Source organism: Nelusetta ayraudi, unplaced genomic scaffold (genome assembly GCF_046127955.1).
Source record: "Nelusetta ayraudi isolate G7.1 ecotype Tasmania unplaced genomic scaffold, CSIRO-AGI_Nayr_v1 ptg000048l, whole genome shotgun sequence".
NCBI lineage: Eukaryota > Metazoa > Chordata > Actinopteri > Tetraodontiformes > Monacanthidae > Nelusetta > Nelusetta ayraudi.
The window spans coordinates 7,951,711-7,970,659 of record NW_027466098.1 but is presented as its reverse complement, the minus strand read 5'-3'; the positions used below and the strand labels follow the sequence as shown (position 1 = coordinate 7,970,659).

The 18,949-nt window shown below is 45.3% G+C and overlaps 1 protein-coding gene across 1 annotated transcript in view; it reads right to left on the bottom strand.

Moving 5' to 3' along the window:
- Positions 1-18,949, bottom strand: part of LOC142895201 (uncharacterized) — a 36,140-nt gene that overhangs the window by 4,170 nt on the left and 13,021 nt on the right. Inside the window, exons 20-53 of the mRNA XM_076036058.1 lie at positions 17,485-17,663; positions 16,622-16,724; positions 16,370-16,528; positions 16,085-16,247; positions 15,179-15,282; positions 14,916-15,095; positions 14,632-14,820; positions 13,649-13,828; positions 13,324-13,515; positions 12,641-12,790; positions 12,451-12,554; positions 11,577-11,779; positions 10,332-10,552; positions 10,087-10,233; positions 9,818-9,982; positions 9,565-9,716; positions 8,758-8,926; positions 8,456-8,564; positions 7,264-7,400; positions 7,005-7,130; positions 6,008-6,187; positions 5,170-5,394; positions 4,633-4,759; positions 4,266-4,465; positions 3,329-3,541; positions 3,078-3,223; positions 2,856-2,983; positions 2,584-2,728; positions 1,513-1,645; positions 1,262-1,420; positions 1,042-1,168; positions 740-951; positions 486-648; positions 179-267 (exon numbers count right to left, since the gene is read on the bottom strand). Of these exons, the coding sequence (XP_075892173.1) occupies positions 179-267; positions 486-648; positions 740-951; positions 1,042-1,168; positions 1,262-1,420; positions 1,513-1,645; positions 2,584-2,728; positions 2,856-2,983; positions 3,078-3,223; positions 3,329-3,541; positions 4,266-4,465; positions 4,633-4,759; positions 5,170-5,394; positions 6,008-6,187; positions 7,005-7,130; positions 7,264-7,400; positions 8,456-8,564; positions 8,758-8,926; positions 9,565-9,716; positions 9,818-9,982; positions 10,087-10,233; positions 10,332-10,552; positions 11,577-11,779; positions 12,451-12,554; positions 12,641-12,790; positions 13,324-13,515; positions 13,649-13,828; positions 14,632-14,820; positions 14,916-15,095; positions 15,179-15,282; positions 16,085-16,247; positions 16,370-16,528; positions 16,622-16,724; positions 17,485-17,663 (5,379 nt within the window). The remainder of the gene's footprint in view (positions 1-178; positions 268-485; positions 649-739; positions 952-1,041; positions 1,169-1,261; positions 1,421-1,512; positions 1,646-2,583; positions 2,729-2,855; positions 2,984-3,077; positions 3,224-3,328; positions 3,542-4,265; positions 4,466-4,632; positions 4,760-5,169; positions 5,395-6,007; positions 6,188-7,004; positions 7,131-7,263; positions 7,401-8,455; positions 8,565-8,757; positions 8,927-9,564; positions 9,717-9,817; positions 9,983-10,086; positions 10,234-10,331; positions 10,553-11,576; positions 11,780-12,450; positions 12,555-12,640; positions 12,791-13,323; positions 13,516-13,648; positions 13,829-14,631; positions 14,821-14,915; positions 15,096-15,178; positions 15,283-16,084; positions 16,248-16,369; positions 16,529-16,621; positions 16,725-17,484; positions 17,664-18,949) is intronic.

Here is an 18,949-nt window from a genome sequence, read left to right as displayed (position 1 = left end):
GCTACTTTAGATCCGCAGCCACCAGTAACACTGCTGATAGATCCATCCCACTTCTACAAAGCAGAGTTGTGTTCACAAAAAAAAAAAAAAAAAAAAAAATCTCTGTGGTTGTTCCAGGAGGCACTTGGACAGAAAGCAAATCACAGGGGACCTCATGGGGCTCAATGAGGGAGATTACCTCCTTTTGAAACAGCGGGCTCCTCAGACTCCGCACCTTCTCCAGCAACTCGAGTGGAAGGGAAGCCACCGAGGCTCGACACGATTCTGCTGCAACAACAGAAAACAAAGTCCCACTTGTTGTTACGCTGCAAAACATTTGAATTGAACTCAGTGGGACATTGTTTTGCAAGTAAAAAAAGAACTGACAGTTTCACGCATTTTGCAACCACTTGAGTCGCCCCCTACAGGCCATTTAAGAGACTGCAAAAAGGAAGGAAAGCCCGGCAGCCAAAGACACCATCGGTAAAGATGTGAGGCTTTAATACCCGTCTCCAGTGCAGGCACAGTCCACCGGACAGAAGGGCTCTCCCAGGTTGCGCCACTTTGGCTTCAGCCTCCACTGAGAGACCAGTTTGGCTTTCCCCGGTCGCAGCACAATCACAGTGGTGGTCACAACCAGAACAGCAACCAGCAGCAGACTGAGGAGGCCTGCAAGTCAAAGGAAAAAAAAACAAAAAAAGAAACTCATTGTCACCGTGCAACTACAAAATAAAATAAAAAATGCAGCAGGGACACACACCAGCTATGAGTCCCCAGTCAGGCAGGAGATTCAGCCTATGCTGCTTCACTATGCCGTGCTTAACCAGCTGTGCCGGCGTCATGGGCTGGAAGACGGGCGAGCGAGGGTCACACTCTGTCCCCTCCTCGCTGACGGCCACCACCATGCTCCAGTCTGGGACGGCGCTGTCCACAAACACGTATTTGCCCGTGTCTGCGAACACGTGGGCAAACCTGCAACGGTAGGAGGAGCAAAAGAAAGGAAAAGAAGACTCAGAGGAGAGATCGCAGAGCAGCGCTGAGCCGCCATTGGGCCAATTGTACCTCGTGGAGTTGACGTTCGACTGCTTTATAAGCGTTTGCAGGCGTCGGAAGGCACCAAAGTCCCAGCTGGGGTTGCTGTTGAACAGGTGATCCTTCTGATAGACTGGGAAGTGGCTGAGACGGCGGTCTTCAGGGGAGCAGAATACAACTGAAGAGTTTTGCAAGATGGCAAAACCACCAAACATTGAAATTATGCAATAAAAAAAAGAAGCAGCAGTACCAGTGTGGTTGACGGTGAGGGCAAAGATGAGCATGTCACCAGCAGACAGGCAGACAATAGGGTTCGGTATCCGAGGAGAGACAGACGGGTTTGTTTTCTGGCTTTCATCGACGGAGCCTCTCCTCGCTTTTAGTCCGGCGCTGACGAGCTCCGCTGGCTCTGAACGATGTTAAGCAGGCATCAAATTAGCACGCTGGAGGCTCAGACAGTTGATGGATATAAAACAAATGAAGCCGAGTGCAGCTAGCTACCTGACAGAAACTGAGCGACGAGCTCTCCGTGCGTGGGTATCCAGCCAAACACTCCTTCCGAGTCAAACTCGACCAAGTAAGCTTTGCTTTCGCTTTCTGCGATGTGATCTGGTCCCAGAATGTTTGTCACAGCCTGGAAGTAAAGAGCTCAATCAGCCAGCTCATCCCATGTAGAATGAGACGACACCTTGTGCAGTGATTTTCTTTCAAACTAAATGCACCCTGGCAATCTTTTTAAAAACAACCTCACCATGAAATGAAAATTACAAGGACCAAGCAGCAAGTAACAATAAGTTTTATCTCAGTTGGACACAGACACTTGTATGTGATGGGATTTTTTATTTTTATATATACATTTTTATATATACATTTATATGCACATATATGTGCAGAAAGATATGTGCGTGTGTGTGTATATGTGTGTGTATATATGTTTATATATATACATATATATATACATATATATATATACATACATATATATATATATATATATGTATATATATATATATATGTATATATATATACATATATATATATATATATATATACATATATACATACATATATATGTATATATATACATATATACATATATACATACATATATATATATATATATATATACATATATACATATATATATATATATATACACATATACATATCTTTCTGCACATCCTTTTATGTTTTGGTCTGTTAAACTTACTTTGTTTTATTTTACTTTGTTTTATTTTTATTAATTGATATTTTTGTATGCAATGCAACATGTAGCTTCTAATAATATAGAATTAGTTCTATTTTGTTTTAGAATTTTGTACCATTAAGTGGTAATAAAGTGTAAACAATTGGATTTCCAGACACAGCCTTGTGCTTAGGTCTGCTTAAATGCATCAGCAATAATTTCTGACCAGGTGCAATAATTCACAATTACCCATTGAAATGACCGAGACGGGCCCAAAAAGACTTGATTTCAACTTAATGAAGAACTGTGCACATACAGTAAATTCCCTATTCTACAGACAAAATAATGGAGATCTAACAGCCGGTTCCCTTTCACCTTCCCCTCACCTTGTGCCAGATTATTTTGTCTCTTTTCATGAGGCTGAGCTGGAGGAGCCCGTCGGGGGAAGACCGGGAGAGGAGCTGAGGCAGCCTGGAGAGGCAGGATGTGTTGCAGAGCTCCTCAGAAGACACGTAGCGCTCGCAGTGGCAGCTGCGGCGTCGGTATCACACAGGGCGAAACACAAACTTGAGCGTGCGTGCAAGGCACATTTGAAGACACGACTACTGGAATGTGTGCTACTTTATGACGGATGCACATGAAAGGGTGAGGTACTGACATGCCCATCTCGGCATCCAGGCTTCCTCCATATGGAGCGCAAGTGACGTTGCAGGAGTAGAGAGGCGGGGACACGCATTCTCTGGATGCAGCCAGACGGACCTGTCCAGTGGAACATCTTTGGTTCGCCTGAAAAACAAGAACAAGATGAGGTAAAAAGCAATCAGTCAAGCATTCAGTCAAGCATTCATTAAAATCACACAAACTGAGTGCAGCTGCTGACCTCGGGCTGGCAGTCCAGGCCGCTGTCGGCCGTAGACCTTTTGAAATCCAGTTTGTCGTAGAAGATAAAGCCGGTCCTGCACAAACACGAGCCGTCCGAGTGCTGAAACGCGCGGTTTTTGCCCGAGCAGGTGCAGGAAGGAGAGCCTGGGGGAAACGTGCATGGACGTGGACTTCCGGGTCAGTGATATTTTCCGAACAACAACAAAAAAACACTACTGATCTGGTCCGAGCGAACTGGTCAGATCCAACCTGCTTGCGAGGTGGAGGAGCTGCCGCAGGGGAAGCAGGCCGTCTGAGCTCGCCGGTGGTTGAAGGTGCCAGCCGGACACGGGTGGCAGTCGCTGGGGTCCTCGGCGCGAGAGCGGTTGCCGAAGGTGCCGGGGCGGCAGGGCGTCGGCTGGGACGATCTGATGGGACACGTGTATCCAGCGGGGCAAGAGTTGCCCTTGTAGTACCCAGTACCTGTTGGATTCATATAGCGTTGGCCTAATAGCATAGTAGCCAAAGTCATATTTGAACGTTTTCGGAAAACAAAAAATATATATTTTGCAAGCTAAGTACTCTGCACAGTCGAGATCTTTTAACTACTGTGCTTCTAATTATTTTAACAATATGGGCTGTGCAAAAGGCCCCAGTATTGTACATGTGTTTGTTCTGTGAAATGTGCAGTTTGTGCTCTGAGAGCAAACATTCATTCATGTTAAGAGGACAGAGGCAATATTTGGAATTGAAAAGATTGCACTTTAATAAAGTTAATTCCAAAGTACTAAGCAACTGTTCCTTTATCTTTTTTTTTAACTAAAGTAATTAGTTATTGATTACTTATAAAACAAAGTAGTTAAATAAATAATTAGATTACTTTTTTAAACAGTAATCAGTAGTTGGATTACTTTTATGGAGTAACCCTAACAACCTTGGGTTAGTAATTACATTACGTCATGATCCTTATTCCCTGAGGTCAAGCAGCAGACAATATGTGCCAAAGTGCAAAAACTACAGGCCTATTTTTGGGGAAACTGGGTAGAGCAGTCTGACATGTTGCTGTTTATGCTGTAAAACAGGCCATTTATCCTTGGCTGAATGGGATGCTTTAGCAAAGGCCATGAATTAAGAGTATTCCCACATCTCCTGGGACCACTACACCACACCGCTGGTTAGGACTAATCTAATGTGGCGTGGTGGGTACCTGGGGAGCAGAAGTAACCTGCAGGACATGGGAGGCAGTGAAGGACAAGCGAGAGGTGAGGACGGTAGGTGCCACCCTCACAGGCGCTGCAGCAGCTGCTTTTGGATCCTCTCAGCCCGCTGGTGTTGACAGGCATGAAACCACCGTCACAGGACTTCATGGCAGAGCTGTTGGCTGGGCAGTAGTACGGGAACAGGCAGCTGTGGAGAGTTATTTAAAAAAAATAAATAAATAAATAAATAAATAAAAGCTTCAGCCCACACCGACGGTGAGTAAGAGCAGCCCCCCGTTCAGCTCGCGTCATTCCTCCGTTAACACCTCTCGCTGCCGCATCTCTCTTATCGCAGTGGGCCTGTCGTCAACTCACAGCTGTTTTGTGGCCTGGTAGGAATAGGATCCCTCTGGACAAATGTAACCTTCGGGGCAGACCTGAGGCTCAGCAGTCCGAGGTCCACAGTATGAGCCGGCTCTGCACGGCATTTCTGATACCGAACCTGGATTGAGAGCAACAACAGTCCACTGCAGAACACATTAATGCTCTCATTACGAGACGTCATGCCAGAAATCAGCTTCCACATACTCCAAAATTTCCTTTTCCAGTTCTAGTCTGTTAAGCCATTTTTGGAGGAAAGTATGGATTCTCTTCTTCTTTTACTAGCTGTTTCACAGAAAGTGATAATTTTGATGTTTTTATGAAATAGTTTCACATTTTGATGTGATAATTTTGAGATTTTTACGTGATAATTATCACGAAAATAACGTGATACTGAGCCCTGTTTTTTTTTTTTCCTAGGGTATCAATGCGCTTCCGTATTAATGCACTTGTAGTGCACTTCTGCTTAAACAAAGCCCAAGACTGAAAAACAAAGATCCTAAAGGGGGGCAGTAACCTTTACAAACCTACCCACAGGGCATTGGTAAGAGGCCCTGCAGGGGATTCCCTCCACATTGGCCTTTCCTGTAACCTGAGGATCTGGGCAGAAGCTTCCCCCCGGGCAAGGTTCACATTGGCCGGGCGCATTAGCTCCAGGAAGGGCTCTGTAAGTGCCTGCAGGACACAGAACGGGGGGTCCGGACCCACTGCACCAGAAACCGGGAGGGCAAGGCCTGCTGGAGTAGTCTGACAGTCCTGGAAAACATGTCGTTCTCAAGGTTAAAATAAATCCACAACGGCATTCTTATATCAGTGGGCAGGGTCTTGAATAAAAAAACAAACAAAAAACAGCCACGCTATTAAGCTTATCAAAATAACTTAAGCGATAACCTGAGGGAGGAGACCATCTGCTAGGTTTAAACAGCTAGAAAAAGAAATGACACCAGAACAATTTTAAATTATTGTTAGACTTTTAAAGGGAGGAGCGTGAAACCGTTATTTCCTTTCCACTGGCCACTTAGTCGACAGTGTCGACTGCAGTTATCACGAGTTATAAATTTGGTGTCAAATGTGCATCACTTCATACATCACTTTAGACTCCCATCTCGCTTATCTCAGAGCCAGACATTGCGAATATAATAGGCCGCCGACATGATGAAAGCAATCAAAAGTTGGAAGGCAATTTTCTGCTAACTGTCCTCGCACAAATAAATTTAAACCTATCAAAAGCAGCCATATGCAGCAAGGCGTATTTCACACCCCCGTTTTCAGCACCGCGGGGATAGATTAGAATGGAAGAGGGGGTAGATGAGTCTGGATACAGTTTCAGCTAATAAAAAAGGCAGACTGGTGGTGCGTTGTGCCAGACCTGTGCTGTCACAGTGCGAACCAGGAGGGCAGGCCAGGCAGTCGGCCTTGCTGCCGGCTCCAGCTGCGGCTCGGTAAGTGTGCAGAGGACAAGGTCTGGGCCCCGCCGCCCCGCTGAAGTCCCCGCCAGGCATGCCATCACAGTAATGACCGGGAGGACACAGCTGGGGCAATGGATCTCCTGCGAACGAACAAAATCAACTATTTTCGAATGGGAAGGACAAGATTAAGTGGACATTATTTTTTTTTTCCTGTTTTTGTGTAAAGGGTTTTAATTGTAGAGTCATGTAATTGATCACAATACTGTGATAATGGTAAAAAAAAAAAAAAAATGAAAAGTGTTAAAAAGAAATGTTAGAAATGGTTAAATTGAATTAGATTTAATTCATTCATTTGGTATTTTATCTTTTATCTTGTTTTTGTTGTTGTTGTTGTTAAAAAGTAATGTTATCGGTGATCCACACGGCGATCTGAATCCAGGAGTTTGTGATCGATTGTGTTTGCCTCCACACAGTTCCCCACGGGAGTCGCGGTGTCTTCCTCATTGTATTAAAAACTCTGACGAGGAAGCACTGTCATCACCCAGTGTGATCAATTCTCCCTGCTTTCAGGGGCGCAACATTTGCTCATTTGGATTTTATTTTCAAAACTTTGAGATGGTTCCTTTGTTGTCTTGCCGGAAGGGGCCGAGTTTGAGTTGGCTGAGTGATATCCACTTAAATTTAATTGAAGTTTAAGAGTGAATCTACAGAGCTTCAAACCAAATGTAATTTTTATTTTTTTTATTTTTTGAAACTAAACTAAAACTGAAACTATGAAACATTTTTACTAGCTGATATTTTAATCATCTGAGGCGCTGCACCATCATTGGCCCAAAAAAACCTGGTCCAAACATTGCTCTATAAAACCGGACTTAGAAAATGGAAATAGCAGATATCAAAAAAAGCAACAACAACAACAAAAAAAACACACACACATACACCACTGTTGACTCATACCCGCTTTACACCAGTACTGAGGTGGGCAGGGTAAGCAGTCTCGTCGGCTTGCACCTCCCGGAGAGCTTCTGAAAGTGTTTGCAGGGCAAATCTCAGCCTCCACTGCCCCCGCGGGACAGAAGAAACCTGGTCGGAAAGAATTAACAGAAGAAAACAACTCCTAATTTACACAGAAACAAACAAACAAACAAAAAAATAACAGCATTCCTTTGATTCCGAACACTCTAACTAATAAAATCTAAGCGTGGATGTAGTGTACCTGCTGGACATGGTCCAGCGCACTGCATGCCCCACTGGCACTGGGTCAAGTTGGACAGGCGTCCCTGAGGGGTAGAATCTGCACTCCCAGACAGACAGAGGGAGCCGGCAGCACACACACCCAGGATCCTGCCAGCCCTGTTGAAAAGACGCCCCGGGTTCATTCATCCTCATCGGGAACAGAGGATGCACATGCACACAAATCAGTCATATACTGCTGACGCCATTCAGAAGACAACCGAACGCATGCTTCATTAGTTAAATACAGCTGTCGATGGCACCATTCCAAAGGATTTTCACCTCCCACTCAAGTAATAAAAGAACATTCATGCATGTTAAGGCCCAGACGCGGCTGCTCAGTCGGGCTGCTCAATGAACCGTGACTGCTCGGCAACTTGATACAGGCTTGCATCCTGGTAATCGTGAGCGTAATTAACACCTGGATCAGCGCTTGCCTTTGAGCCTACGTCTGAATAAGCAGAGGATGTGGGTGTTTCGGTCTGCTTACAGCCAAGTGCTGATTCCTGTATCTGTGATCAGCAAATACACACTCTGCTGTGAGCATTAGTCAGGCGCAGAGGTGGGAGTAATTCATACATGTGCAAGTCACAAGCAAGTCTCAAGTCTTAACCTTCAAGTCTCAAGCAGGTCCCAAGTCACTGTGGCGAGAATCAAGCAAGTCACAAGTCAAGTCATGGAAAAATCTGATCATCACACTTTGACTTTCATTTCAACATAAACTATTGCAGCCTGCTTACAATGACCTGACTTCACTGCTTACTTCTCTCTTCAGGAGGGCCATGCCATTTCTCCAACGGATGAACTTCACTCTCTTCTTCAGAGCGTCAACGACATACAACATAATCCTTACAGCCAAATTGAATTGTTCTTGGTCTAGCCGCCTCCACGACTGCTGCTCGTGTTGATCTGTTGACCAGCGTTGGTTTGCGTGTAGTGTAGCGTGCATTGCACTGTAAAAATCACCCCATCATGTTTCAAAATAAAAGACATTTTCTAACGTAATCTAAAAAAAGGTTTCAAAAAATGCAAATATTTTTTCAATTCAGTCAGTCAGTCAAGTCGAGTCTTTTATCAGTGTTAGTCAAGCAAGTCTCAAGTCCTCAAATGTGTGACTAAAGTCAGACTTGAGTCAAGTCATGTGACTTGAGTTTTCCATCTCTGTCATGGGGTACCTGCAGAAGTTCCCCGGGGGGCAGGGCAAACACTCCCTCTCGTCCCGCAGGCCTCCTTGGTTTGGGTAAGTGTACGTCCCATTGGGGCACGGCTCGGGCACCATGGTTCCTGTCAAATGAGATGCACACAACATGCATTCAAGGTTGCTTTAAAGCTACTTACATGTATTAGCACAAATGAGTTTTTAGATTACGTACATATTTAATTTGCAATCAACGTTTTTCTGGATGAAAACGATTTTACGCAATGTGAAAGGTTATCCTTCTCATCATTACATCGTCTGTCCCTCTGATTACGGTACCTGCGGGGCAGAATGAGTGCGGTGGGCAGGGCCGTGGCTCCCCCACTATTGCCTCCTCGCAGTAAAATCCAGGTCGGCACGGGATGCAGCTCGGTGAGCCTGGGTTTGGCTGGTACTCGCCAGTGGGACAAGGCAGGGCCAGGGGTGAGCCCTCAGGACAGTAGTGACCCTGCCAGAAATTGAAAGAGTAAGGATCTGCTATTGCGCAGGAAATTAATACAAAACTGCACATCAGCAGTTTTAACATTGTTTAAATTGCCTATTTTAAAATTTTCAGCACTTTAACATGCCGACTAACGCAAGCACGGGAAATGACTACTAGTGCATTTCGAGACACGCTGACTTTCTCTGTGTTACTTTGCTAAAACAAATCATTCAGAAGTTGCTGATCATCATTGTGATTCCTCTGCAGCCTTTTTTTTTAATGTGGGCAAAGCATAACAACATGATAGCTGGTGGTCATCTTCCCGTCATCTTGCTAGCACTAACACTGAGCTGGCCAATCACATCGGAGTGGGCTGTTCCAAGGCACACCAGGGATGGAGCAGGTACGGGAGGGAAAGAGAGCCAGAACAGCCTCCACTGGCTGAGTGAGAGAATGCTTGTTTTCTAAGGTCAAACTAGGAGTTTTTTGACCAAACAAACTTTGTTTATAGTTGGAAGTAGACCGCTAAAATGCAATTAGAAACTCTAGGAATGGCCATATTAGGGGCCATTTAAAGAAAACAATCAGAGCAGTGGGGAAAAATAGGAGCAGGGCAGATAAATGAAAAACAGAGAGAAAACAAACTGTGAATAATTTCTTACTTTTGGACAGAGGAAGGCGTAGGGAGTCGTTGAGGAGAAGTCAAAGGGGCAGTAAAAACCAGGAGCACAGGGACCACTCGGCTTGGCCAGGCCCTCAGTAGAGCAGTAGTGTCCTGCAGGACAAGTGGAGCAGCTCTCCATAGTCACTCCCCCTAAGTCCCAAAACATCTTCAGTGAGCAATCATGAAACGGCTGTAGGGCCAAGGCCCAGGTGAAATCAGTTTTCAGTAGGCGTTAGTAACAGAGGTTGCACCCGTGCTGTTGCGAATGCTGCCAGGAGGACATGGAATTGGAGACAGGCACCCTGCCGGACAGTAGTGGCCAAGGGGGCAGGGGCCATTATTCGGGGAGTCGTCGGAGGTCTGCGGTGCAGGGTCCGTAGCTCCGCCTCTGCAGAAAAACCCTTGCAGGCAAGTACCTGGAGAAAAAAAAAAAAAAAAAAAGAACTCGCAACTCTCTTATGTCATGTGATACCGGTGAGCTGACTAGTCTGGATTCTGAAATAATGATGTGGTTGCGCACCTTCCGGGATTGTGGTCCCCGCTGAGTGGCAGTAACTTCCGGAGGGACAGGGCGCGCAGACAGACAGATTGTGAGCACCTGTGTTGTTGCTGAAGGTCCCCGAGGGACACGGCTGAGGCAGGGCTGTCCCGGCAGGACACAGATGACCTTGGCAGGAAGCGCTCATAAATGCCGGATCTTAAAGCGTTTGGAAGATTGTGGGTGCGTTCACGCTGAGACTGTGAGCAGGATTTACGCATCCTCACCGGCGGGGCAAAGGGAAGGCTGTTTGGTCCCCGAGGAGGAGCACACGGTCCCTCTGGGGCAGCTGAGACAGCGGGCCGCTCCGGGGGCAGGGCTGTAAGTGCCCGGCTCACAGGGCACCTCGCGCGCTGATCCGACAGGACAGCTGTGACCGGCGGGACAGAGGTAACCATGGGAACCGTCGGAGGGAGCGGGAGTGGAGCTGCCGCCCAGGCACACGTATCTGTCGACGTGAAACAGCAAGCGCCCGGTTTAAATCGCGAAAACGTCGCCGCCAGCTGTTGGCGGCGACGGAGGCCGAACAGGCTGTCAGCAAAGCAGACGGGAGGAAGGAGTCGGGGGCGGGGGGGGGGGGGGGGGAACACAACTGCAAATTAGAAAGTTAAAATACCAATAACGCCAATAACGTCACTTTTTTTTTTTTGAAGACAGATTACAAATAGGACAAGAAGAAGGAAACTAATCGCGTCAGTTTTAATTAGTGTTTTCGCTCATAGGAGATTAAACGAAAGTCTTGTAAGAGACCAACAGTTTTCAGTAGTTTCAGCGTGTGATGTTTATTTCAACGATGAACAAACACTGAAAATAAAATGAAACATTATTTTTTTTAATTCGAGCACTATTTCATTAAGTGTTAGATGTGAAAAGATGAATATTTTTCAATTGCTTAACTATAAACTACAACAAACGGAGCTCTAATTATGCTTCCCACTGGGCCCTTCTAAGTTCCTTCCACGGTTTATGCGCCGAAATAAAAAGCACACTAATGAATAGACTGTTCCAGCTTTTATTTCTAAATATTTATGGCAGAGCGCACTGAGGATTTTAATTTTGTCTCCTCCCGCTGCATCCACTGCTGAGACTCGACACACTCCAGGTAAGAGGCATCTGCCTTACTCAATTAGCCGTCTGATGTTGTGGTCTGCGCGCTAACTGGCATCCAAGCGACTGATCAAACATCACACCGTCTCCTTCTGGCGTGCTGGAGTGGCTCATTAATCCCTGTGAACTTTGCATCAGACGCAACAAAAAGGCAGAGAAAAACTAAAAAGGACACCTGTGTATTTTGAAAAGGGAAGCAATTTCAAATGGCTTTAAATGCTCTGACCTTCATTTCTTTTTCAGGTTAATCCCAACAGGTTAGGTAAGAAAAAAATAATAATCATAATAGATACAAATAAAAAACAGCAGCTGTTGCCGAGTGCTGAGACTTGGCCGTCAAAGAGCAGCAAAGGAGAAGTGTTTACCCTGCATGACACGGGAGAGCATCTGAAAGCTCCGCTAATGCAGGCCTGTCACAAAAGGCTCCGGGGGGGCAGGGGGAGCATTCCTCGTCCCCCTTCCGTCCTTGGGAGGTGGAAAGAGAGCCTGCGGGGCAGGGGAGAGGTTGCCCGGTGCCAACAGGGCAGTAGTGGCCGGGAGGACAGAGATGGCTTCGTGTCGAATTACCCTGAGTAATAAAAGTAAAAAAAAAAAAAAAAAGGAGAAGCAAATAATGTCATAAAAAATTCTTTAAAAGTTCTATGTGGGTGGCTGAAATATTTATTTTATCCCACAGCACATGGGAGCTGTAACGGAGCCAGAATATGAATATTATGAAAGACCGCAGGGATGAGACCCAGATGAGGCGGCAGAGGTTTATATGCATGTGTTGCATCCAAACGCGTTCCCATCGGAGCATGCACATCGGAGAAGGTGATTCCTGTTTCATTAAGTCATATGTCACGTTTGCATGACATTGTAATCCCTGCGAGAATGCTGCAGCAAAGCAATGGGATAGCTTAATTGAAGATGAGAAATAGGTTCAATAAAATTAGCGGCAAACCCAACGTTGGAATGTGTGCCAGGTGTGACAAGCCAGGACGGTTGAGCTTCAGGCAAAGTCGTTCATCATCAATGTCTAATCAGGGAGTGTAGATAATTTAAAAATATTGATGGGGGGAAAAGATGAATGTTCTCGGTAGCTGAGCTCATGAGATTTGATCTTGTAAACGTGTCTCCCAGTGTCTCAGGAGAGAGAAAAGTCAAGTCAAATAATTTCTTATGGTTTACGCCAAGCGAACAAACGCACAACATAAAAAAAATAAAAAATAACACGGTAATAGTGAAGGAGAAAAACACCTGATGAGAAGTGGCATTAGGACTAGTTGAACCAGCAGCACAGTAAAATCCTGCCTGACACAGTCCAGTTGGCTGGGACAAACCAGGGTAGGAACAGAACATCCCTGCAGGAGATAAAAGCATATTCAAAAACACTGGAGAGTAAAAAGAAAATGGATAAAAAAAACCACAATATATATCAGCTCCATACCAGGAGGGCAAGGCAGGCAGGCCGCAGCGCTGGAGGCTCCCGGCTGACTCTGCACGGTGCCAGTTGGACAAGGAAGCTCCCATCCCAGAGTCCGTCCGGGAGGACAGTAGTGTCCAGCAGGACACAGTGCAGGCTGCACAGTGCCTTCAGCTGAGCCACAGCAAGAACCAAGATACAGGGCACGGAACCACACACGGTCATTTCTACAGTCTTGTCATTACATACATGGCAACATTAATAATGACATTCATAAGTGGACTAAGATCCTCTAACGTCTGCATTTTCAAAAGGAGATTGAATGGTCTTATGACATCCCAATTACGCTTCATTCATTAACAGGACATATGAGTTGGAACTAATGAAAAAAAAAAAAGTTCCCAATAACTTTTTTAACATTGTGACTTTGAAAAGATGCAGCTGTATAATTTCACAGCCGTGGGAAAAGGACACTGTGGACCGAGTAGGTTGTCAAGAACAGCTGTGACGTCCTCGATTTAATTTTGCAGTATGCAACACCTCGGATTTATTTGGTGTGACCTTGTGCAATGGAGGATGACCGTAGACAATCCCAATAGTCGGCTTGACCTTGTTGTTTTCTAAGAATAAAAATCACCATATGGTGATTCGAGTTGTGTGAGGTAAAAAAAAGAAATAAATAATTAAAACTTTGCAGAATGCACAACCTTTACAGTAGTATCCAGGGGTGCAGCTGGTGCAGTTGTCCTGATGTGTGTTGCCAGCTTTGGTGCTGAAGGTTCCTGCAGGACAAGGCAGAGGAACCGGTGTTGCCCTGAGGCAGAAGAACCCAGCAGGACACAGTGTTTCATCTGCTCTACTTGATCCCCAGTTGCAATAGAACCCTGCCAAGCAGTCCCCTAAAGCGTAAAAAAAAAAAAAAAAAAATGAAGGGAAAAACGCCATGTGCAGGGTGGCGTGTTTGAAAAGAAGTTCACAGAGAAATTTTAATGATACTTTTATATACGGCAACCTTGTGGCCGAACAACCTACCTGCCTTTGAACCTCGTTGGCAGAACGTCCCGGGTGGACACAGAGATCCAGTTCTGTTGTCCGTGGGGTTTGGGACTGAGGCGCCCGTCACACAGAGAAAACCAGCTGCGCAGAATCCCGAAGGTCCCGTCAAACCTTCGGAGGCACAGAACCGGCCGGCCGGACACGCTAGACACTCACCTGCCAACGCACAGTGACAGTTGGGTCCTCATTGTCTTGTCACGTTCTGGTTGTCAAGATTTGTGTGTTAGTTCAGTTTATGTTTATTGTCTCGTGACTTCCTGTTTTATTTTGAAACCCTCTTCCCTCATGAGCTGTGGCTCTAAGTTGTATGCTTTGTTTTGTATTTTGTCTCTGCTATTGTTTATTTTAATATTTTTTCTGTAAGGAGACCTATAGTGTCTTGAAAGGCGCCCTAACAATGAAAATGTATTATTGTTATTATTATTATTATTATTATTATTATTATTATTATTATTATTATTATTATTATTATTATCAGGGGTGGAGAAAAAAATAGATTCTTAGATTAATCACGATTATGACATTGCCAATTATGAATCGATTCTCTTTTTTTCATGAGGCCGGAACTCATGTGCGACTGCACTACAGTGTTGTATCTATACATCCATATATACATTCATGTATATGTAAATATATATGTATATATATTTTTTTTATATATATATATATGTACATGAATCGTGATAAATCGTGAATCTCGATTAATCGCAATTAATTGCATCGTAGCCCTCTGAATCGGAATCGAATTGAATCGTCAGGTACCTAGCAATTCACACGCCTAATCATTATCATTATCAGTCTTGACACTACACTTCTATTAGTCCTGACACTCAGTCCAAGCTAGCTACCCAGTGAGATCAATCAGTCAGCACAACAGGGATTGGTGGCACAGTCTGTCTAGAAACAATACTAAAGGAAACACAATTGTGTGTCTGTGAACAAGAAATCTGGGCTGTTACCGGCAGTGGCAAGACCCTGGCCAGGGTTGTAGGTGCCTTGAGGACAGGGGAGAGGATGACTGTCTGAACTCTTGTCAGGACAGATGTAACCAGCTGGGCAGAGCAGTGGGCTGGGGCTCTGGGACTGGCAGTGGAAGCCAGGCGGACAGGGAAGACACTCTGTCTGGCCAAGCGACTCCTGGAACCAGCCTGAGAGGAAATTTCAAACAGCGTCAATTTCTTCAGAAGAGGATGAAGGACTTTGTGCCTAAAGCCAAGTTGTCATCAAATCATTTCTCTTTTACCGTTGGGGCATCGGTAACAGTCGGCTTCACCTTTCCCCCCAGTCTTATTCCGGTGGAAGCCAGCTGGACAGGGTGTGGGGACGCTGCTGCCCCTGACACAGTAGTGACCAGCTGGACAAACGTCCCCGAATGCAGTTTGCATTGGAGCAGCGGTCACGGATCCCTCCAGGCAGTAGAAACCTATGAGGAAACATGTTTTCAAAAAGATTCAATCAAGTGGAGGAAAACATCAAGCCTTCTAAATTATTTGACGGACTGGTGACCTGCCAGGCAGGGTCCAGACACGGCAGAGAGTCCCGTGTCTGAGCAGTAGAAGCCAGGAGCACAGCGGCGACACTGAAACTCCTCCATGAGGCCCATTTTCTCACTGGAAACAAATGGGAGCATTTTAAACTTGAGCACAACACAATGATTTGATAAGAATAACTGCATTGTATTGATTACTTAACTAATTCAAGCCACAGGCAAAAATACTCAGTCAGTCAGTCAAGTCAGATTTTCCCTTTTTATTCTATCATTAAAGACTTAATTGTTTTGTACACCGTCATTGATATGAAAATTACACCGTTAATGGTTCTATTCATTTGCTGTCGCACAAGCCAGTACGGGAAATAAATGATCATTGTTCTCACTGGTTACTGTCAATAGAAATAAGCACTTAGTCCGGGGCTTCTCTCTCAGTATCGAGGCCTTGTCGCCTGGAAGCCTAATTACCCTGCTGTGATTGCCTTGCCGTCTGTAGCTATTGCAAAGTGCCGCTCGAACACTTGTGTGGCTGCAAATGACTAGAGGGAGAATAGCTGCCTGATTCCAGAATAAGTGAGGATTTGTGATGATTTTACAGTTTGGTGATGATTTTACAGTTTGAAAATGATAATATTACATGGGCAAACATCAATGGAGGACTATGGGAAGCACAATAAAGAAAGATTAGAGACAATGAAATATATATCTGTGGCAGGATGCTGAGGTCTGACCTGCCAGGTAGGGGGTCCGGAAGAAGATCAGAGAGGAGATTTATGGATGTAGTGAAAGAGGAGGAGAAGGTAGCTGGTGTGAGTGAGGAGGATGGTGTTAGATGGAGGCAGATGATTGACTGTGACCACCCGCTGAAGAGAATAGCTCAAATGAAAAGAAGAGAAAAAAAATGAAGGTTAAAAAATGGGGACCTGAAGGTTCCTTTCGGGCATGGCTCTGGTACAGATGTCCCCACGGAGCAGAAGAAGCCAGAAGGACACAGGAACCCGGTTGGACTGTCCACTGGTGAAGGTTCTGAAGCTCCCCCAATGCAAACATACCCTGCAGCACATGGCCCGGTGGGAATTGCCCTACCTAGAAAAAACAAATCACACCTGAGAGGTTTCATTTCCCTTTTTTATTGCATAACAACAGCAAAAAAAAAGTGAAATCATAAAACAACTTATGGGTGAGCCAGAGCAAAGGATGAAATGTACCCGTCTCTTTACAGTACATTCCAGGGTCACACTGTGTGCACTGCCGTTCCTCAGCCAAGCCTGACACATTTCCATAAGTCCCTGGCGGACAGGGATGTTGATTTGCCGACCCCCTCGGACAATAAAACCCCCTCTCGCAGCGAAGAGGAACCGTCATCCCTGGTGTACAGATAAAATTCGTTGGGAATGCGTTTATGATCTCTCGCTGCAAGGCACTTTTGCCAGCCCTGTGATTTGTCTACGTGGCTTCACCTTGATCTTGACAATAGGAACCGGCAGGACACGTCTCGCAGCTACCTTGACCCTCTCGAAGCTGGAAGCTGCCTGGAGGACAGGCTGCTTGTCTGACGCTGCCCTGGAGCAACCGTTAAAGAAGACACGGTTACTCTCTGTTCCAATTTGCGCGTGCATTACCGTCAGGCTTCAGCGTAGCAGAGCGGTAAAAGGCCGACAGACTTGCTGTAGCCCTGATACACTTCCAATGACGAGATGGGGAGCGGAACAAATGCACGGAAATCACAGGTGTGCTGCCTTTAAGGCATATGTTTGAAGTTTGGTCTTATTGGGACATAACATTTGAATGTGCTTTTATTTTGACATTTGCTTAACCTGCCCAGGAAGTTGTAGGTTCACAGGTAACTTTATGTTAGCTTTTTAAAGGAGTTAGCTGAACGTGGACACCTGTGTTTCTGTGTTCAATCGCACGCCATCCACACTGTAAGTGCCACAGAGTCAATGTTGTATGTAAATAATTTCATAATTGGAAGCATAAGTTAATGTTTAAAAAATATTATTTACATAAAAAAAGAAGTTGACGTGTTTGTATTTAGAACATTTCATTTACATGTTTTTTTACATTTAGGTAAAGCACATGTGCTGAACAAAATGGTGATTTCATATTCTGATTTTGTCAGTTTTCACTCTGTCCTTGTAAGATGGTATTGAAGAGCCACAGTAAACGGCAACAAAAAGCTTACTACAACTCAAGTCATCATTTGCAAGCAAGAATTTAGCTAGTCGTTTAGCTGCAGTTCCTGCAATGGAGTGAGGACAACATAACGGGCGATATTGAGCAGTTGTGTCTAGCAGTTGTGTTGCGTCTAGCAGCTTGAAACCTTCTCGCAGTGGTGTCCCGCTGAGCAGATGTGCCCGTCTGGTCTCTGTGAGCTCTGTCCCCCAGGACAGTAGTAGCCCTCTGCACACGACCCGCTCGGCTCAGCCATCCCGGCCTGTTCGCAGTAGTACCCAGGGGGACACAGGCGGCAGGCCTCAAGCGCAGATCCGCCAAGCCAACCTGACAATAGTCATTGCATGTCAAAAACAACAACAAAAAAAATCAATCATACATTAAAATCCATCCAGCTAGTCAATTTCTGTCAGCGCTCATCCTCTTGTCAAGGTGGGGGGAGGGGTTGGGTGCCTGCTTAAGGCGATTAAGGCGGGGTTACTCCCAGGACATGTCGTCAAATCGTTGCAGGGCAACCATTGTTGAGTGGACAATCAGCCTAATGTGCATGTGAACCCCGCCCAATGTGCATGTGTTTGGACTATGGGAGGAGGGTAGCACCTGGAAAGAACACACACAAACACACACATACAGAGAGAGAGAGAGAGAGAGAGTTCTTCTTTCTGACACATTTAACCACCACTTCATTGCTGGGACTGGCTATAGATTAAGGGGCCGTTTACACGAATACGGGATTCACTGAAACCACACAAATATTTATGCGTTTCGGCCTTGCGCTTACATGAAGCCGGCATTTTCACTGAAACCGCACAGACCGAAACCGTACTTTTTCGGAAACGCTCCTCAGGGTGGATAAAACATCACCCAGATTTGTGTAAACGCCGAAACCAATCTTTTTTTGGAAACGCTGATGTCCCAGCTGTAAACCCCTCTCCCACCCTGCAACCGAAGCAGCCGTGAGGTGCAGACGACCACTCACGACACGACACTCACGACTCAACGACAACCGCGTCTTGTATACATAATATGATCAGCCTGCAGTCTTCCCATTAACCTCCACTACAAACCGCAAACAATAGTGAACAATAATACGGTGCTCGTGGATTGTGTGCAAAGTGAAAAATAAACACAACAAAAGGAATTTGCAAACAATCTGTTTTACTTTTTATTGATTTTCTTTTGGATCGGTGGACTGGGATATTGAACCTCAACATGGACCTTTTAAGGCTCTGTGTTCTAAAGTAACTCAAAGCAGAAGTTCAACTCTGTCATTTATCCACACCGTCTTTTCACCAGCGATCTTTCTTTCTATTCTCAGTGGCGCTGATGTTGTTGGCAAGCTACAGCTTCTTTAAACATGGCGTGCTTCAGGAGTTCTTCTTCTTCTTCCGCTTCAGGGAGTAAACTTGCAGCGCCACACCAGGCCAGACATAGATTTGTTTCCAGCGTATTCGTGTGCACTGGATTGTTTTTTAATACGGCTTTGCGTAAAGCACTTTTTTTTCCCCCTCCGAGTGCGGTTTCGAAAATGTGCGGTTTTAAAAAATAATCTGTATTCATGTAAACGGCCACTAAAAACAGGACATCTCCACACACTGCCATTAATCAATTGA